Source organism: Lepidochelys kempii, chromosome 8 (genome assembly GCF_965140265.1).
Source record: "Lepidochelys kempii isolate rLepKem1 chromosome 8, rLepKem1.hap2, whole genome shotgun sequence".
Taxonomy (NCBI): domain Eukaryota; kingdom Metazoa; phylum Chordata; order Testudines; family Cheloniidae; genus Lepidochelys; species Lepidochelys kempii.
The window spans coordinates 21,078,438-21,097,462 of NC_133263.1; the positions used below are offsets into that span (position 1 = coordinate 21,078,438).

The 19,025-nt window shown below is 46.7% G+C and overlaps 1 protein-coding gene across 2 annotated transcripts in view; it reads right to left on the minus strand.

Moving 5' to 3' along the window:
* The window catches only part of SH3PXD2B (SH3 and PX domains 2B), a 119,646-nt gene that overhangs the window by 44,582 nt on the left and 56,039 nt on the right, over nt 1-19,025 (minus strand). For both annotated transcript variants that reach the window (XM_073355810.1, XM_073355809.1), the window contains exon 3: nt 14,774-14,849. In XM_073355810.1, the coding sequence (XP_073211911.1) occupies nt 14,774-14,849 (76 nt within the window). The remainder of the gene's footprint in view (nt 1-14,773; nt 14,850-19,025) is intronic.

Sequence of the window (19,025 nt, forward strand, 5' to 3'; positions counted from 1 at the left end):
TTGAAATTACTAAGGGCATGTCTACACTGTGGAAACAACATGGGCATAAATAGATCACCACAGCTATGCCGACATAAGCCCAGAGTATAGATGCAGCCTGCATGACCTACTTGAGCGACGGTAATGAGGGCGACGGAAGCATTCTTGCATTGATATAGATGCATCTACACTGTGGGATAGGTCGGCACAGCTATGGTGCTTAGGGGTGCGTTTTTCCATACTCCTGCCCAACATAAGAAAAATCCGATCAAATTCCCCAACCAGATGTGTCCTTATGTCTCTTCACTTATCCAGGGTGTTGCTGTGCGTGTCCAGGAGGTGGTAGAATGGCTTGTATCACTTCAGAGCACACGAGAAGTGCTACCCCTCCCAGGCATCTAACCATTGCTAAATCAAAAGGTACAAACAGCCACTGTGGTTTTGGAGATTAACATGCTGAGTTCTGTCTCCCAAGTCTCATCTTTACAGTTCAGCTGCCAAACAAGATCAGCATACATGTGGTCATGGGTTTTTGTCTGTTTCTGCACTCCCAGAGGGTGGTCCTCTCCCAACAGACTGCAATGGATGTAGTAGCCTCAAAACATGACCCTGTGCAGGGGTCTTCCAGCTGTTCTCCCCCTACCCCTAATAGCTCTGTTTCACCCTTTTTGTAATCTATAGCAAAGAAGTTGACGACAAAAGACCGAGGGCTCAATTCCCAATTCCTGAAAATCCTGGGGAAAGTCAGCTATATTTTGAATCAAGGCACCAGAATCAACAATTTGCTATTATGCAATTTGCAAATACTGGCCTGTGAGCTTAAGGGGCACATGGAGCTTTGCAAGCACATAAGAGACCAGGAACTGGAATGGGGAGGAGGAGATGGGGGTGAGCAGGAGAGTAGGAAGAAGCAAGGACAGATATTAGTTTGCTTGAGTTGTCAATAACCAGTTCCTGCCAATAACCTGGCCTCAGACCCCAAAAGAGGGTGTGTGCTTGCAAAAAGAAGGGGAGTGGAGGGAGTTAGAGTGGGTTTTAATTTGTGGGAAGTAGGGAAAAGCAATCTGTGGCCTACAATGAACAGTTACATTGGCATCGCTATGTCAGGCAGGGGTGTGGAAAAAAAACCACAGAATTATGTCAGCAAAAACCCCAGTGTAGATGCAGCTAGGCTGATGGAAGACCACTTCTGTTGAAGTAGCTAACATTGTTCGGGGAGGTGGTATTCCTACACCGACAGAAAACCTCCTCCTGTCAGCATACGCTGCTTCTACACTAGGGGCTACAGCTATGGTGGTATAGGCTCTGTAATGTAGATGTAACTTGACTGTTGAACAAAGGGTACGTCTACAGCACGGAGACTATATTGGTATAGCTAGGTTGCCGTAACTGTGGCAGCATAAACCTGTAGTGTAGATACAGCCTACACTGACAGAAGGGGTTTTTCCCAAGGGTGTACGAACACCACTTCCCTGAGCAACACTAGCTAGATCGACAGAAGCATTCTCCCATTGACCTAGCTGCACTGACACGGAGGGTTAGGTCGGCAACCCTATGGCACTTAGCAGCATGGATTTTTCACACCTCTGAGAACTGTAACTATGTCGACCTTCATCTTAAGTGTAGATCAGGCCACGGTTAACCCGTTTGTAAAGGCAAGAATGGATATTCCCCAAGCATTTGTTCCCAGATTCTAACGTTTGCATTTTACCCTAGATCTTAACTGGAGGTCAGAATGTGTAGTGTAGACAAAGCCTTGGACAGAGGGTCTCTCTCTTTGTAGCTCCTGAATGGAGAAGGTCCCCAGAGCGAGACTTGTGGGATTGCAGATCAGATTCAGACCCTATCGGGCTTTCCTTCCTGTCTGGGGTTTATTTTTATTCTCCTTTAAAGGAATCCTTCAGCTACTCCATTTCCTCCCCTCTCACTTGTGGCTCAGGCAGTTTTTCTTTGAAGTCTAATTAGTCCTAAAAGCTTCAATCTGTCTTTGCTGAGCACAACTTCTCCAGTGTTTAAAGAGACACAGGCCACTAGCAGAGAGATCATGAAAGAGATATGCGTTTACTTAGGAGGGAGAAACCTGCCCCCCACATTGAGCTAGAACAGACGCAAATCCCAATTCGAAGTGTCACAACTCAAGACTGCACTATCAAACTCCTTTAAACCCCAGCTGTTAGCTTTCATATTGTAATTGAAACCACTGCAGCTATTGCCCAATAGCTGGGACCAATAACACATGTCTCAGAACTTCCAGCCTTCCAGGAGCTTTCGGGATTTGAATTGAAGTTTTCAGGTTTGATGGTGAGATAATCATCAAGCAAAAGCCAACTCTACCCCCTGAGTTAGGGGGAGTTTTAGTGCTTGAGAAAAAGTAAAGGACTTGCACTGTTGGTGGGCGCAGTGCAAGCTATCTCCCTCCAACAGCTCTGCAGATGCACCTCAGTCCTGGTCTCCCTCCCTCACCCCCCAAGCAATGAATCAGCGGTAGGATTATTTTTTTTAAAGAATTGTACCTCAGCATCCAGCTGGGACTGAAGTTAGACCAGCATCATGATCACCTGTGATATGAGCTGCCATTTGAATCTACTCTCAAGCCCCAGAAGGAGATTTAGCCCCAACACTAGAATACCTACCTCCACTCATCTCTCCATCACCTACACACACACCTTGGAATTACCCATTCTTTTCGTTCCCCCAGCCCCAACGCCACCACCATACCAGCGGAGATCGACTGGATGGTTACCAATGCTACTCTTTCACTGATCAGAATGATCATGGTTGAGCAACCTGAAATACTCTCTCCTCCAAGGGGCTACCAACACATGCTCCATGGGAGTAACAGCACAACCCCATCATGCATGCACATTTTCACATGAGCATTTGTGGCTCAGATATTATTCCCGAACAAGACTAGAAAACCAAACCAAACAGTGCTATAAAGGCTTGCATAGCTCTTAGCTGCACCAGGTTGGCTCCAATCTACACTATTCCCTCACAAGGGCCAGGACATTGCTCAAATGCTTCCTTCTCCAGTCTGGTCTTTAGTTCTTGCAGATCAGTAGCTTGGAAAGTATTTATTGCTAAGATACCAGGGAGGGGAGGGGCAGGAATTACCAGCCTCTAGTTAATCTCCTTGCTGTGGGTGGCTACTATTTTTTTTCCCCAGCAGGCAAGTAAATTATCAATAGTTTTTCATTCACATCAGCCATCAAGGTAAAAAAATGGGTAAGTAGATTTTCTGCCTGTATTCTTATTCTAATGATGATTTCACAAAGATTAATGGGTCAAAAAGGTTTTGTTGACCATCATTAGAAACTGGAATTTCATTTGTAACTCGTCAGTGTGCTGAGATGTAGTTGCTGATGGGCACATTATAAATGTCTAAAACAAACCAACCTATGAAAGGAACATTTAAATGTTAAAACAAACAAATAAATGGTGATCTAAAAATTATTTCAGTGGCTGAATACACAAACCTTCAACAAATTCCCTTCCCTTCTCACATTGCATTTCTCCCAGTTCTGATGCTTCCTAAACAGAAAATTTATTTTTTAATAAAAAGTTGATTTACATCAAAATGCCTAAATTAGGAAAAAGCAGAATCTCTCCATGCTGCCAAGAACAGCTATAAAACCCTGACGTAGACCTGAATGGTCATCTACTGGAGGACACACTGTGCGGAGAACACCATTTTGTTCTAAAATGGCACCCTCCATGTGACAAAAGTGCTGTTCCATCATAATCTGGCCCCACTACACCACTGGCCTGTAGAGAAATGGTGGACTTATGGCTGAATCAGTGGGATGCGAGCTTGAAGACCTGGGTTCAGGATTTTGCACTGGGCCCTTGGACACACATCACTTATCTACATCTGTAAAATGGGGATAACAATGCTGCCCTGTGAGACTTAATTAAGTGGTTTGAGATCCTCAGATGCTAGAGAAATCCATAGTATGAATCAAGCAATCACAATACTTCACATCAGGTTCCATCCCATCCCTACTTTGAAGTTATTTGGCTGCCTCAGGGTTTTTAAGAGCCCTTAATATGGTACTTGGCTCACTTCCCTATCCTACAGATCTGCTGGGTGGTTTATTTCTTCTCCCCCTTGCACCAAATTCCTTCGTGCCCAAGGGAGCAGCAGGGCTGCAGTAGGCACAGGAGTGTGAGATTAGGGCACAGGGTTTACAGAAGCTAAAAGAAATGCAGCTGGAGAGAAACAGGGAGATGGGCCAAGGCAAAAGGGAAATTAGCTTTGATGAATGCACTGGCTTGTTGGAATAGGGCCAGAAGAGCAATAAGTAGAATCAAAAGGGTAGACACAGACACAGGTACATTGCAGAAAAGGGCATGAATACAGGGTCAGCCATTGGAGGATGTATACTAGCTCCAATCAGTAAGGTAATAGCGGGTAGAGTAACAGGAAGTAACAAGTTTGCACTCTAGGACACCAGTGAAGGAGGGGAAAAGGGAAGGGATAATGTCTCCCCAGTACAAACAATTTCAAAGTTGGCAACAAGGTGGCTCTGCAGCAGGATGTTGGAGAAGCATGAACGTTGGAGAGAAAGGAAGGAGCACCATCTCCAATGTGAAACACTACGAGGCCAGACAAGAGCAAGGACAACTCCTCCTAATCTCCCAAACTCAACAAAATTTAATTTGGTTATGGAAAAAAAATAGCTTTCTTGTTTATACGCACTTTTGGACATGACTCTCTTTAATTACCATTTAATCTCAATGTCTCTGTGTAGAGATGCCTCAAGAATCAGAGAAATGTAGGACTGGAAGAGACTTTAATAGGTCCTGTCCCCTGTACTGAGGCAGGACAAAGAATTATATAGACCATCCCTGACAGATGTTTGTTTAACATGTCTAATCTCCATCGGCACAAATTCCATAACCTCCCCAAGCAATTTGTTCCAGTGTTTAATTACCCTTACAGTTAGGAAGTTCTTCCTAATGTCTAACCTAAATCTCCTTTGCTGCAATTTAAGCCCATTACTTCTTGCTCTATCCTCAGTGGTTAAGGAGAAGAATTTATCACCCTCCTCTTATAACAACATTTTATGCACTTGAAGACTTATGTCCCTCCTTTAGTCTTCTCTTCTCCAGACTAAACAAACCAAATTTTTTCAAACATCAACCCCAAAACAATATAATAAATACTTAGCTCCTCTACAGACCTTTCCAGACATCTCCAAGCAGGAAGTATAAGTAACCATGGGGGGTTTGCAATAGCAATTCATAGCACACCTCTCCCCACACCCACCACCATGATAGGAAAAGAGCAGACAGAAAAATGGGGAAATCAACATCTGCACACCATTTAGGATGGACTCCAAAGGTGTTTGAAGGGCAGTCTATGCAAATCTTCATCCCACTGTTCTCTCCCCTCCTCTTCCCCCCTCCTTCCCCCGCCAGCCTTTTCAAATCAAGGCTAAGTATTGTAACTTTAATGCATTATACAGCACCCAGCTGCCAAAAGCTGCCATTCCATCTTCTACTGCTGCCAAGTTATCCAGACTACTCAGAGATAAAAGGGTTTCTGCCAAAACAAGTGAGGCTTTTAGCTACCTGAAGAAAAGGAACAGAACAGACTTCTGATGATTTTCTGTACTGAGTCAAGCGTTTTTTGGGGTTTTTTTTTTTTTTAAAGTGTTAGAGTCAACACACACACACACACACACACACACACACACACACAGAAGTAAAGCAGCTTCTTTGGTTTGCATTACTCCTACTGGGTACCATGCACTTACACCCCATGGAGCTAAGGATGGTCGGTCAAAATGGTTGGGCAAACAGCAAGTTCTTAAATGGAGGCCTGAGGATGGGGTGGCTCTGCTACGCACAAACCCCACCACAACGTCCACCATTTGGCCTCAACCGTAGAGCTTCTAAAAACTTGTCTACACTGGCACTTTACAGCGCTGCAACTTTCTCGCTCGGGGGGAGAAAAAACACCCCCCTGGGCACGGCAAGTTTCAGCGCTGTAACGTACCAGTATAGACAGTGCACCAGCACTGGGTGCAGCACTCCCAGTGCTGGGAGCTACACCCCTCGTGGAGGTGGGTTTTTAGAGCGCTGGGAGAGCTCTCTCCCAGGGCTCTGCCGCAACTACACAAGCCACGTTAAAGCGCTGCGACGGCAGTGTTTTAACATTGCCGGTGAAGACATGCCCTAAGCCAGCAAGAAGTAGCCTGTCTCTTCAGCTCAGCAGAGTCAGGGCAGACAGTGATCGATCTCAGAGACGTGACGTGGGGAGGGAATGTCTTTTATTGGACCAACTTCTGTGGGTGAGAGAGAAGCTTTTGAGCCTACACAGAGCTCTTCCGCAGGTCTCCGCATTGGACTGGAATCACAGCTCTGGCCCTCACGCAGCTACTTCATGCTCTCCCCCGCTCCCTCTCTGGGGCTATTTGATACAATCTAAATAGCTCTGAAGCTTCCTTCCATTTCCTTTCCTTAACTGCAATGAGCCACTGAAAATAAAAGGAGAGAGACTTTATGGCTGTTTGCCCCACAGGGATGAGGGAAGACTGTAAAAATCACAGGAGAGCACCTCTGTAAATCCTACCTCAAAGCCAGCCATAGTCTTGAGACCTTCTCAGCCACTGGAAACACTTTCAATTGGACACTGCTTACAAAGTCCTTTCAACAGGAGACGCTCCTTCAACTCCAAGAGAACTCTCCTACACCCCAATTGTTTCACTCAGCTGAATGGCTCCCTCCCTCCCATCTCATCCAGAACCAGACATCCCAAACCTCACACCTGTACCATCCACCTCAATCCCCAGTGGTCATGCACACACTAAGGCCAGGGCCTTCAGATACCAATCAGGAATTCTGGGTCCTGGGCTGCACTGAGAATCAGGGTTGACAAATCACCATCGTGGGGGCTTTGGTTTATCTGCTGGCCACCACATCGCTGCAAATCCCCATGAACACACATACACATGTGGCCTCTTCAGCAAATAGGTGGCACTGGAGAGCAGCGCAGAGGTTCCTCCCTCCCCTGCATGCTGACCATCCTCTCTCTCAGATCATTAATCATGGGCCTGCTTTACATCCACAGGTGGGGCTGGCAGGCCGGAGCATTGGCAAAATCCTGAGAGAGGGCATTGAGGATGGGAAGGAAAGAGGCGGGAGAGATGACATAGGTAGAGCTGGATGCATCTAAATGGGTTAGCTGGGGTCACCGCAGGTCATGATCAAGATACATTGGCAGAGCTGTATTTACACAGAAGGCTCAAAATCTGCCTTTAGAGGACATGTTCAGAACTCTACAGTCATCCCCTCTTCCCTGCCTCCCCAGCTACAACATTCTGGGAAAACCCACCGCCACTTCCTCGGTGCTGAAGGCGGGGCAGCAGACAAGCAGCTCTTCTGGTAGTAATTATGCAGCAGTTTTCAAATGCCGTTAACTGATCGAGTTGCTGAGTCATTATTTAACATTAGCTGCTTGGCCTAATGCCCAAGCACAGAGAGACACATGCACAAGCCTGCAGGACAAAGAGATTGCATTAGAACAAAAGAAGGCATATCCAGGCGGGGAGAAAGCAGCCTTCCTGCACTTGCAACTGACTGCTCAGCAACGGGGCACTCCCAGCACATAAAGGTCTGACTAGGCAAGAGGCAGACTCAAAAATGGGGCACATCTTTCACCACCACTGTAGGGCTTGAGCCCTGTCTATACTACAGCTCCAACAGCTGCGACCACAAGGGGAGCTGGCAGAGTGGGCACCACCAGTGAGCACAGTGACCAGCAGAAATAGAGCCAGAGAAGCTTCATCCCTGGCAGTTGAGGACCCAGGGAGACCAGAGACACGCTTTGCCTTTAAAAACTCTATTGGAGCCCTTCCCCCTGCTTGACAACCCAATGGCTAGGGGCCTTGCTGTGGCAAACCATTGAAGGAAATGCCCTATATAGCCCATCAAAGCCCCCTCACTCTTATTTGAGGTATTTTCAACTTTATGCATCCGATGAAGTGAGCTGTAGTTCACGAAAGCTTATGCTCAAATAAATTGGTTAGTCTTTAAGGTGCCACAAGTACTCCTTTTCTTTTTGCCAATACAGATTAACACGGCTGCTACTCTCAACTCTTATTTGATTGACTGATTTATAGCACAGGTCGTGCTGTAGCAGGTCTAGAGTGGGGGGGCTGTAAAGTGACCCAGTGCAGCCCCGCTATGGCAAACATGCTACCTCTTCAAGTCTCACCTACCCCGCTCAGGGATTGGGAAATATCAGGGGAGATGGTGGGAGAAGGGTTGACAGACAATTACCCTCAGCTGTGCAGGAGACACCCTGAGGGCAGGACGACAGCCCACAAGAGAGCAATTAGCCTCTAGAAAAGGCCAGGTGAGCGAAGGGGACAGTGTACTCTGTTCCATCCCACTGGAATTCTCAAGCCAACGTCAGAGCCATACTGGGGAAGAGGGAGTGGAGGGAAAAGAAAATTGCAGAGGCATTTCAGTCAGCAACACGGTTGTGGCGCCCATTGAGCTGAAGATTGTTACTCGATCCTGAGGGAGCAGGAGGGGCAGAGAACCATAAATGTATCACAAAGCTTATCAGAGCCATTAAAGAAGCCAGATATTTTGAGAGTGGAAAAACGTCTGACTTTCGTTTTACCCTGAAGGACTCCCTCTGACTCGGAAAGAATTCGCTTCTACACACCTTTCAAATCACATCCAGATTTCCTCTGCCACGGGCTCCAATTCACTTTAAAAACCACGCACAGTTGGTCCCCAGAATGAGAAGCCAGTTCCTAGTTCCACTGCTGGAATGGGCAGGCACATGGGGGAAGATAACACTTCCCACAACCTCCATAGGAGCCTTGGACTTAGCAGCAGGCTGGCAAACTTCTGAAGAGAGTGGATGCCCTGGCCCTGCAGTAAAAGGAAGGGACAACTTTGCGTGGGGGCTGCCTGCATTTATAGCTGTTCCTGGGCAGGCCATAAACATGGAGGTTTATAGGGATGTGTACTGTGACCTGACACATAGGAGCATTCTAAAGGATCTCAAGGAAGCTCAGAATAGGGCCAGCTACAATTCCTAGCTACAGCGTCATAGTGGAGGGAGTTCAATCCTAGGCCTAGTCCCACTCATGTGCTTCACCCTTGTAAAAGATGGAGAAAGCAGCAGCTATTCTGAGACACAAAGGGAAAGACTCCCCTGTGCCATATTCCACAGCCAGAAGGATGGTATTGGAGGCGCAAGGCCTCCAGAAGGGGAGGGTAAAAGGAGGGGAGCTTTCCAGACTCCAGCTGACACGCTGACCATCTGTGGGACTGGGGGGAAAAGGATTTTCCCCCAAAACAGGCTGATATCAGGATGGCGAGACAATAAAATGCATTATTTAGGGTGGCTCAGTGGGGAATGTATTTAATTTCTATGCATTCCAGGAGACAAACCCCAGTATCTCTGCTTCCTGGGCAGTGAAGAGGGCTTCACTCTGGTGTACTGCCTCCACCACTGCAGATCCATGGAACAGCAATGATGGGACTTCCTTTCACGCATCTGGACTGCGAGGAAGGTGCCCAGCAGGAGACCGCTGCAGAGATGGAGGGTGAGAGCAAACACAGGATAGGAGGGAATAGCAGTCTTCTACCTAATGAAGTCAGCAGGATTCCTGGCAACCCACCAAACTCAGCAACTGGTGTTGAAAGCTCAGAAATGGAACTTCATGGAGAAGAGATCTACTCAAGACTTCACCAACAGTCCCACCCATGATCTCCTCTTCACTGAAGAGCTCACCATCTGCACTAAGGCAGCAAACTCTTATGTGATCATTTCCTCTTAGTTACTAGGCTGGGTCCGAGATGCCTGAAACAGCTGTGACCAGTGAACTGATCACAGGATTAGGATCCAGAAACTCTGTTCTATTGCCAGCTCCAGAGTACCCTGTGGGGTCTGGGGAAGTCACTTAACATTGTCTGGAAACAGGGAATGATCATATTCATCTATCTAACTTCCAGGTCCCTTGTGGAGAGCTGTTAGTATTTGCAGATAAAAAGTTCCCAAAGTGCAAGTATTGTTCTGATGCTGGATCAGAGAGGGATGGGGTGGAAGGTAGAAAGGAGACAACATTCTGCTTTCTAAAAATGTATCTTATTAAATCCTTTTCTTCCTTTGGAGTTTGCTGCCGTCTCTTGCTTAAGCTTCCTAAAAAGCAATTTCACAACCAAAAGTAGCTGAGCCTCACACAACCCCTCCTTGCAGAGACTCATGCTTCCAGAAAAGCAGAACGGCTGGAATAGGCTCTGGGCCACTTGGGTTGTGCGGAGCTTGGAAGGCTCCACTTGCCTTAAAAAAGACGTTTCCTGAAAGATCTGGCACATCCTCTACACAACTAGCCCAACTGAGCTCATTTGTTTTCTTAGTTAATTCTTTCCTGGGGTCCCCATCTCATCATCCTTCAGCCAGCAAACATGTAACCCTTAGCGTGTGAACTTCTCCAGGCATGGACTGGGCCTTCACGTGTATATTGCACAGCACAGAATTGATACTCAGCAAGCAGCAACTATTCACTGGCGACTTTGTCTCCAAGCCAGAGACTGATACCTTTTCAGAGCTTTGCACAATCCTCCCATAACTTTTCATATGCATTAGTCAATGCTACGTCATTCCTCCTGCCGTAAGAGTCCATATTAACATTAACTGTGTCCTGTGAGCTAGGACTAGCCAGAGGTGTGTCATGGGGTCATGAGGGCAGCATCCCTCAAAACAATGATCACCTGAAGGACCTGCCACTGACTCAAGGCCAGCACACAAGCAGTTAGGAGTCCACCTCCCAATTCTGCTGCGTGGCAGCAAACGGAATTTTCAGCATAGTGCCTGAATGCTGCAGACTCAGTGGCCTTGGAGGACATATTCTTATCCTGTTAGTGGTATCACAGTAGCACCCAAGACATGCTTCAGGCAAGTGCAATCCAGATATAGCCAGAGAGAAGCCCTCCTCTAGAGAGCCCACAGTCTACCCTTGTTCTTCCCATCTGTTTCTCTCAACAACTCAACTTTATTACTGTTCCACCTGTTTTAGAGTGGGGTGGGGGGTAGGGAGAAGAGAAGGCAGGAATTACATCCCTTGCAAGGTTATTCTCTGGGAAAAGCTAAAACCTACTTTAAGTCTGAAGACCCAAAAAGTCTCCTCTAGTGACTTCAAAAGAATGAGTCAAATCCCACAACGAAAATAAAGCTACGATAACCAAACAAAAGCAAAAGCAGAAGAACAACAAAATTCCTCTGGGTTGGACGCTGTAAAATAAGTATTAATAATGGGACCACTTCCCCCTCCAGGAAAACATTCTGATAGACACTGAAGGATGGGAATCTCCTCAGTTCCTGCGGGTGACACTGAGTTCGAGACAATTACAGGTTTGCTAAGAATGCTACAGGCAGCGGAACATATAGGATAGCAGGAGATATTTTTCAGGACTTCAGAGGCCACACATCTAACATTACCATAGGCAGCTTCCCAGAAAGCAGCATATTTCAATCAGACCATTGGAACCAAATCACCACTGGTAATGAAACTCAGATGCTAAAATGCTTCTCAAATGGGGAAGGGAAGAAAAGTAAGCTGTAGATGTCACCCGTTTCTCGGGCCTGAACCAAGTCAAAAACCCAGCAAGCCTAAGTTTCACCATATATTGGATGCATGAGATGCAGAGAAACAGACCCTGCTCTGCCTCGCACTCGACCCACTCTGATTATGCATCTTGATGGAAACAGCACAAAATCTCGAGGTTTACAATACATAACATGCTGCCATCTCAAGCTGGGAAAGAGGAGACCTGAACCAGAAGGAATACAGCACTATTCCTGTACCTGACAATTCTACCAGCTACTAAGAGACTTTTCTAAGCCAAATCAACACCTCTCTCAGGAGGCAGACTCTGCCAGTAAGCTACCTCACCAGGTACATAAGGCCACGTCACTAACTCCATAACCCAACTCAATAGACAGCTACTGTCTCCTTGCTACACATGCCAAAGGAAGCACTGCAGAAGCTACAGACTGCATACTGCTTAACAGCAGCTACCCTCAAGTGAGAGGATTAAGCAGCCCTGTGTGGTTAGACAGATGTGAGTGTGATGTACCTAATGAACATTGTGCAGGAGCCAACAGGGAGAATACCCCCCGTAAGATGTTCACGCCATAGCTACCCATTATTCTGTGCCAGCATGTGAAAGCAGGAAAGGTGAAATGCAACAATATTCATTATCCACCATCCCTATCACTCTACTTCTATGATGGGCATGCAACAGCTGCAAGTGTCAAGGTAAGCCTCTGGGAGGAGTATGGACTGAGAGTGACTGCAACCTGCAGAGAAGGCTGGGGAGGACGTGAACACTGGAGTAAGATGTGCATTTCAAGGCAGAGACAATTTCACCCCAAGTCAGAAGATGGGGCCTCTCTCCAGAGTACAACCTGTTTTCTCCCTTGCTCCCACATTAGCACCTTTTGTCACCAGGCAACTCTGTCCTAGGTGGCTTGGGAGGGAGAGGGGTGAAGCACCTAAAAATATGCATATTCTAGGCATTGCTAAAGCGCTCATGACCATAATACATAGCTCAGCTGGCATTATAATACCTCCTCCCAAAACCAAACATCCTCCTCATGACCCTCTGGAACTATGTAGACCTTTGTCCAAACACCACCACCACTACTAAGCCAATTTGCAATAGAGATGGACCTCATATTGTTATCTTGACATCACGTGCTCCTGGACTCTGAAGGGGTTCAGAATCTGAATTGGTAAGTTGCATCTCAGGCCTTCAGCTCTGGCATTTGCTTCCCCCACTTGCTCTTGACTTTGGAAACCTTCTGAGCACGCTGCAAGGCCCTTCTGTCTTCCACAGCTTTGAGGACTGAAGAATTTACAGGGATAATTGGGGGTCCTGGGACAAGGATGAATTTTCTTGGTGGGCAACATAAGGCAGGCTGTTAGGCTGTATCTGAAGATGGATTCTTTTAGTCTATTGCATGGGGGCCCAAAGCAGTGGGCCGGACACCAGTTACTGCTATTCTATAAAGTTGAAATAAGTGCACACACAGCCCACGGAGGGATGTCAGTGTGGCTCAAGGCCCAGGCTCTACCTCCTGACAGCTCCAACCCTTTTCCACAGTTGAAATCCCAATGCAGAGTAATTTAATAGAGAGGAACTTTTTCAGTTTGAATGAGCAGCAATGAAATCAACAAGTGAGGCTGCGAAACACAATGCACTCAGGGCAGCCACTCTTGAGCTCAATCCCTGCCTTCCAAAAATAGCAACATTTTGATGGGAATGAGTAGGGATTCTTCACAAACGGAGAGCAGTCAAACTGTACTCCCTATTTTTCCAAGTCATGCCCTCTGCCAATTTGGCTTCCCCCACTGGCAGGAAAAAGTTGCACAGCAGTGCCTTTTCCTCCAGATTAATGTCAGACTTGCTCTGGTTTTGCTGATGCTACAATCAGGGAAGAAGCCAGAACCAGAAATGCCTCCCTGGGTAACCCAGACACCATTTCTTAACGACAAATATGCCCTGGCTCATGAAGAGGAATAAAACAGAATCTTCATGCCGCTCAAAGGAAAGGAACCCCATGTCTACACTGCAATAGGAGGTACGATTGTGATTGCTTTAATCTAGCTAGCAGGGCTAAAAATAACAGTGAAGACATGGCAGCATGGACCACGGAATGGGTTATACATACCCAGGGTCTCCAGTGGGCTGGAACAGGCCACACTGAAGCCTGTGTCACTGCATCTTCCCTGGTATTTTTAGCCACGCTATCTAGATTAAAGCTAGCACAGGAACATTAGCCCATGCTGCAGTCACACCTGTAACTGCAGTTAAATACCTTAAACGTCTGCATTTCCGTAAGATATCATAATGGTTTCCACTAAATATACTTGCTGCATTCTCTGGAAGTGTTTAAAGTATCATCCATTTTCATTAGCTCCTGGGGAAAAAGTATCTGTGGTCAAATCTATTGGCTATGGGTGTGTGATTTGGGGCTCCTCTCCCTGGCAATTTTAGGGCTACATTTTCAAAAGCAGCAGTAATGTGTCATACACAAAACAAGCACATGCACCCATTAGGTCCAAAATGGGTAATTATACAGGTTACTTTGGACACATGAGCACCCATTTGCACAGTTGCTTGTTGGATTTGTGGGGCAGCTGCTGCACCATAGACATCCCAATTTGGAAAACTGCCCCTTAACATTGCAGGAGAAAGTTACAGCTGTCAGCCTGTTTCAGTATTGCATTTCTGTGGATTGCTTTTAAGGTCTCTCTGCACTTTAACTAGAGTTACACTCAACTGCAAACTGCACAGAACAGTTCCTGAGGAGCCATAGCTAGACCTGGCTCTGTTGGGGGTGTCGATACTGAAACCCACCCAGGAGATATCTACAGAACTTGTGAAGGTAGGATTGCTTACCTAAAACACGGCTGTCTTCTGGGGGCAGTGGCTATGTATTTGCTATTCAGGATGGCCAGCAACCAATGCCTAAAAATATTGCAGAGAGTCCAAGTTCGAAGGTGATTGTGGATGCAGCCCTGGGAACTGAGGAGTTTAATACTTACTTTGCATATTACTAAAAATATTCCCATGTTCATTTCAATGGAGAGGATGCAGACATCTGAAGTTTCAAATTCACATGTTCTTCATGACTCCAACCTTTAAGTCATACTTGTGTGTTCATTGGGAGCTGATAACAAGACCTTTTCTTAATCTGGCCCCACTTGAGTGTATTATGTCAAAACCAGAGTTTGCCTTCAATGGAGTCCATCCTACTCACCTGGCAGAAAGGGGATGATCCTTTGTTTGGGGTCCTTCTGCCCTCCTTCCATTGGGAACTTGTCCAACATCTGCATCTAAAAAAAAAAAGGGGGGGGGGGGACACAAGATGGGATTTAAAAACAAAATGTTAAAGAATCACAGAACAACTACTCAGCAGGAGGAGAGACTGAAATGAAGCCAATTCTCCGAGTCCATACAGGTGAGTCTTGACTGTCTGCACATAACCGCATTAAATTCAGTTAGGTTCTGAGGGTAGGGCTGAAACCATGTCTCCACAGCAATAAGAGAAAAGTGGTTCTACATTCCAAGCGGCTCCAGCAACACCAGGGCTCAGATGGGCCCTCTCACAATTTTCTAGTTTTCCTTTATGTTGCAGGTCCAACTGACGTTTCACGATGTGTGCGCTTATTCAGAGTTTGCATTTCACTGAGTGTGAACTGGGAAGTCAACCTGCTATTTTTTTTTTCTTTAAACAACCAGCCTCCATCCTGAAGGATCTCAGAGTAACTTACAAACTGGGCTTAAAACTACTAACAACTACCACCCTCATGACTACTGACTACTTTGAAAACCCTCTAGTAGATTTATCTAAAAAAGGACCCGGCCCATTCTTGCAGTTCGTACAATTTGCAAGTACTGGCTGGGACAGCAAGGCGGGAAAGACCAGAAGGGTTAAGATTCCCCTCCTTATTGTAAGGCTCTTGTATCATGACCTCTCTACTCCATTAGGAATGTGTCTGCAACCGAGGAGGATGTTCCAGGGATGTCAATGGGAGTGGAGGGTACTCAGTTTCTCGTGGCTGCTCCAGTCATCTTGCAGGAAGATGTTCCAAGTGCATCACAGCCTCCATGACTGTCATAACCTGAGGCAGCTAAGGAGTAAGAACAGGACTCTCTTCTGTCTTTTATTTAGGTCATTTTGTCCAATTAGACAATTTGAGCTGGGCCCTTCTTCAGCACACCAAAGGGAGACCAAAGGGAGAGTGCACACAAAGGGCTTCACTGGCATTTTTTTTTAGGTGCGAATCTCTGAGACCTCTGGATGGGGTAGTTCTCAACACTTGCAAAAATCAGCAGCTTTGTGTGTGCATACATATGTGCAATGGAGGACAGAAAATAGGGACAGATCTAATTCCCTTGACTGTTCTATTAATGTAAGGGATTTTGGCTATAAATGCAGCTGGCAGCTACCATTCCACTCTACAATAAAGAAATCCTACAACCAACTTCCACTGTACTGCAGCTAAAGAACACATATGCACTATTAAGCAAGTCAGCATGGCCCGAGGGAATGAGCACAGGCTTGGAAGTCAGAAGGCCCAGAGTTGTAATCCTGGCTCTGACGCAGAGTCATTATGGCCTTTGGCATGTCACTTACCTTCCCTGTGGTTCCATTTCCCCCATGCACATAAATGGGGGATAATTAAACTCTCCTCTACCACCTCTGAGTCCCAGCCCTGTGCTTTAACCACAAAGCCATGCTTCCAGAAATGCCTTCACTACTCTTCCCTCATTTGCACCATTCTCCAGTGATGGAAGCACAGCAGTGTCCCAAAATGCAGTCCCACATCTGGACTCTCAAATGGGCAACCCTTGGTATCCATGTAGAAAAGTACAAAAGTAAACTCCATTGCAACAACCAATGGGCCAGTTCCATAGGCAAACCCCACAGACAACAGCAATCCTCTAGAGCAGAGGTGGGCAAACTACGGCCCAGGGGGCACATCCGGCCCTTCAGATGTTTTAATCTGGCCCTCGAGCTCTCGTCAGGGAGCAGGGTCGCGAGCTTGCCCTGCTCCGCATGTGCCGTGGCTCCTGGAAGCAGTGTGCATAGGGGCAGCCAGGGGGCTCTGCATGTTGCTCCTGCCCTAAGCGCCACCCCCGCCAGTTGGAGGGGGGACATGCCACTGCTTCCAGGAGCTGCTTGAGGTAAGTGCTGCCCAGATCCTGCATCCATGACCCCCTCCCACGCCACAACCCCCTGCCCCAGCCCTGATCCCTCTCCCGCCCTCTGAACCCCTCGGTCCCAGCCCAGAGCACTCTCCTGCACCCCCAACCCTCAACCCCAGCCCCACCCCAGTGCCCGCAACCCCCAGCTGGACCCTCACCCCCTCCTGCACTCCAACCCCCAATTTTATGAGAATTCATGGCCCACCATACAATTTCCATACCCAGATGTGGCCCTTGGGACAAAAAGTTTGCCCACCCCTGCTCTAGAGCAACCCTGGGGGCTGGGAGCAGGTTTCAGAGGGTCCGCCAACCAGGGCCAACGTTAGATTTGCTGGGGCCCGGGGCAGAAAGCCAGAGCCCGTTTGCATGAAGCTGAATCCCGTGGCTGTGAATCCCGCCACCCCGGGCTGAAGCCGAAGCCTGAGCAATGTAGCTTCGCAGGGACCCCTGTGGCATGGGGCCCCAGGCAACTGCCCCACTTGCTACCCCCTAATGCCGGCCCTGGCTTTTATGTGCAGAAAACCAGTTGTTGTGGCACAAGTGGGCTGGGGAGTTTTTATAGCACGTTGGAGTGGGCCTCAGAAAGAAAAAAGTTGAGAACCCCTGCTGTAGAGCACAACAGGGCATAGGCGTTATTTTTCATCAAATGGAAAAATCTGAAGTCCATTTATTTTCAAGATCCATCTTTCATTAAAGCATTGTAAATTGGCACAGACAAAGGTTAACAAAGTATAAGATGAAATATTAAGTTTTATGTACCAATTAAAGTCTGATGGCCCATGATGAATACAATAGAACAATCAAAGTGTTGCTCTCATGGATTCCAAATAAGGATGTATCCGTAGTAACACACACACAGAGAAGAACAGAAAGGAAGGATGGTCCAGTGGCCTGGGGCTTGGCAGAGCCAGGTTGAATTCCCTGCTACACCACAGGCTTCCTGTGTAACCTTACGCAAGTCACAGTCTCTTTGCTCTGGTGTCCCCATCTGTAAAATGGGGAGAATATTTTCCTATTCTGCAGGGATACTCTGACAGATTAAAGATTGTGAGGTGCTCAGACTGTCCACTAATGGGAGCCATGTAAGTACCTAAGATAGAGTTATAGGTTTGTTTTTATAACTACATACAGCAAATTAGTCACTGTGAAATAATACTAAACCTGTGATTTTCTGTAGGTCCTACACAAAAATAATGCCATGGTCCTCTGCTGGTTTTACAAGCAACAGCAGCATTTCACAAGCATTTCCCTAAGTCCTTGTCTACACTACAGATTACTTTGGTATAATTTACATCGCTCAAGGGTGTGAATAATCCACAGCCATGAGTAACATAAGTTATACCCACCGACGCACTGGTGTAGACAGCACTTTGTCTCTACAGTCTCTGGCGGAAGCAGGAGTTAAGCCGACAGGAGAGCTCTCACTCTCCCATCCGCATGGCTCATGTCCACCACTACATCGGTGCAGCTGTGACACTGTAAGTGCTGTAGTGTAGATGTAGCATAAGTCTGTGCTACCATTACCCGAGGACACCAGTGAACAAAACAAGAACACAAACAAAAAGAAGCAGGATTTATTTCAAGCTCTGTGAGGAGAAATATACACATATGCACACTACAATCCATGTATGAGAAACGACAAAAAGCCTAGCAGAAAAAACGAAGGACAAATCAAAACCAAAACAATTAAAAAACCATAAAACAAAAGTATTCAAGTGTTCCCTTTCAAATGAGGGTGCCAAACACACCAACAGACTAATCAGGAAAGGGAAATGCTTAAAGCCTCTTTCCAGGTTTGGACTTTATGAGTTTGCAACCCAGCAATAACCAAAGATTGCTCTGACGTTACCAGTGGAAGCCACATAATGAGCAAGGCTGCGTGTGGATTCATTTCCTCAATGCAGAGTGACCACAGGGCTGTCACAGTGATTGCCATTCCATCAAAGTTAGAGAGCATGTAACATCCTCCTGTTGTTCCTTCTGCCCATGAAAATAAAGGATTATACAGCGTCTCCATTAGCCCACATTACAGCCTCATTGTGTCTCCATTTACCCAGAAAGAAACTGAATGACTCTAACCTTATTCTTCCTGTTTGGAAGGGCTATTAAGTTTATGAGTGACACAGAGGTAAGTGACACAAATCAAGCCACTGATACAGCACATCTAATTACAGTTAAATAATATAATACTCGACTCTCTCAAGGCCTTTTCATCTTGCATTTTTGAGAGCGAGCAGAGTGCTCCTGAAAAAAGAGAGATACTAGCAGCACCAGAGCCAGGCATACTGCAGGCAGACCCT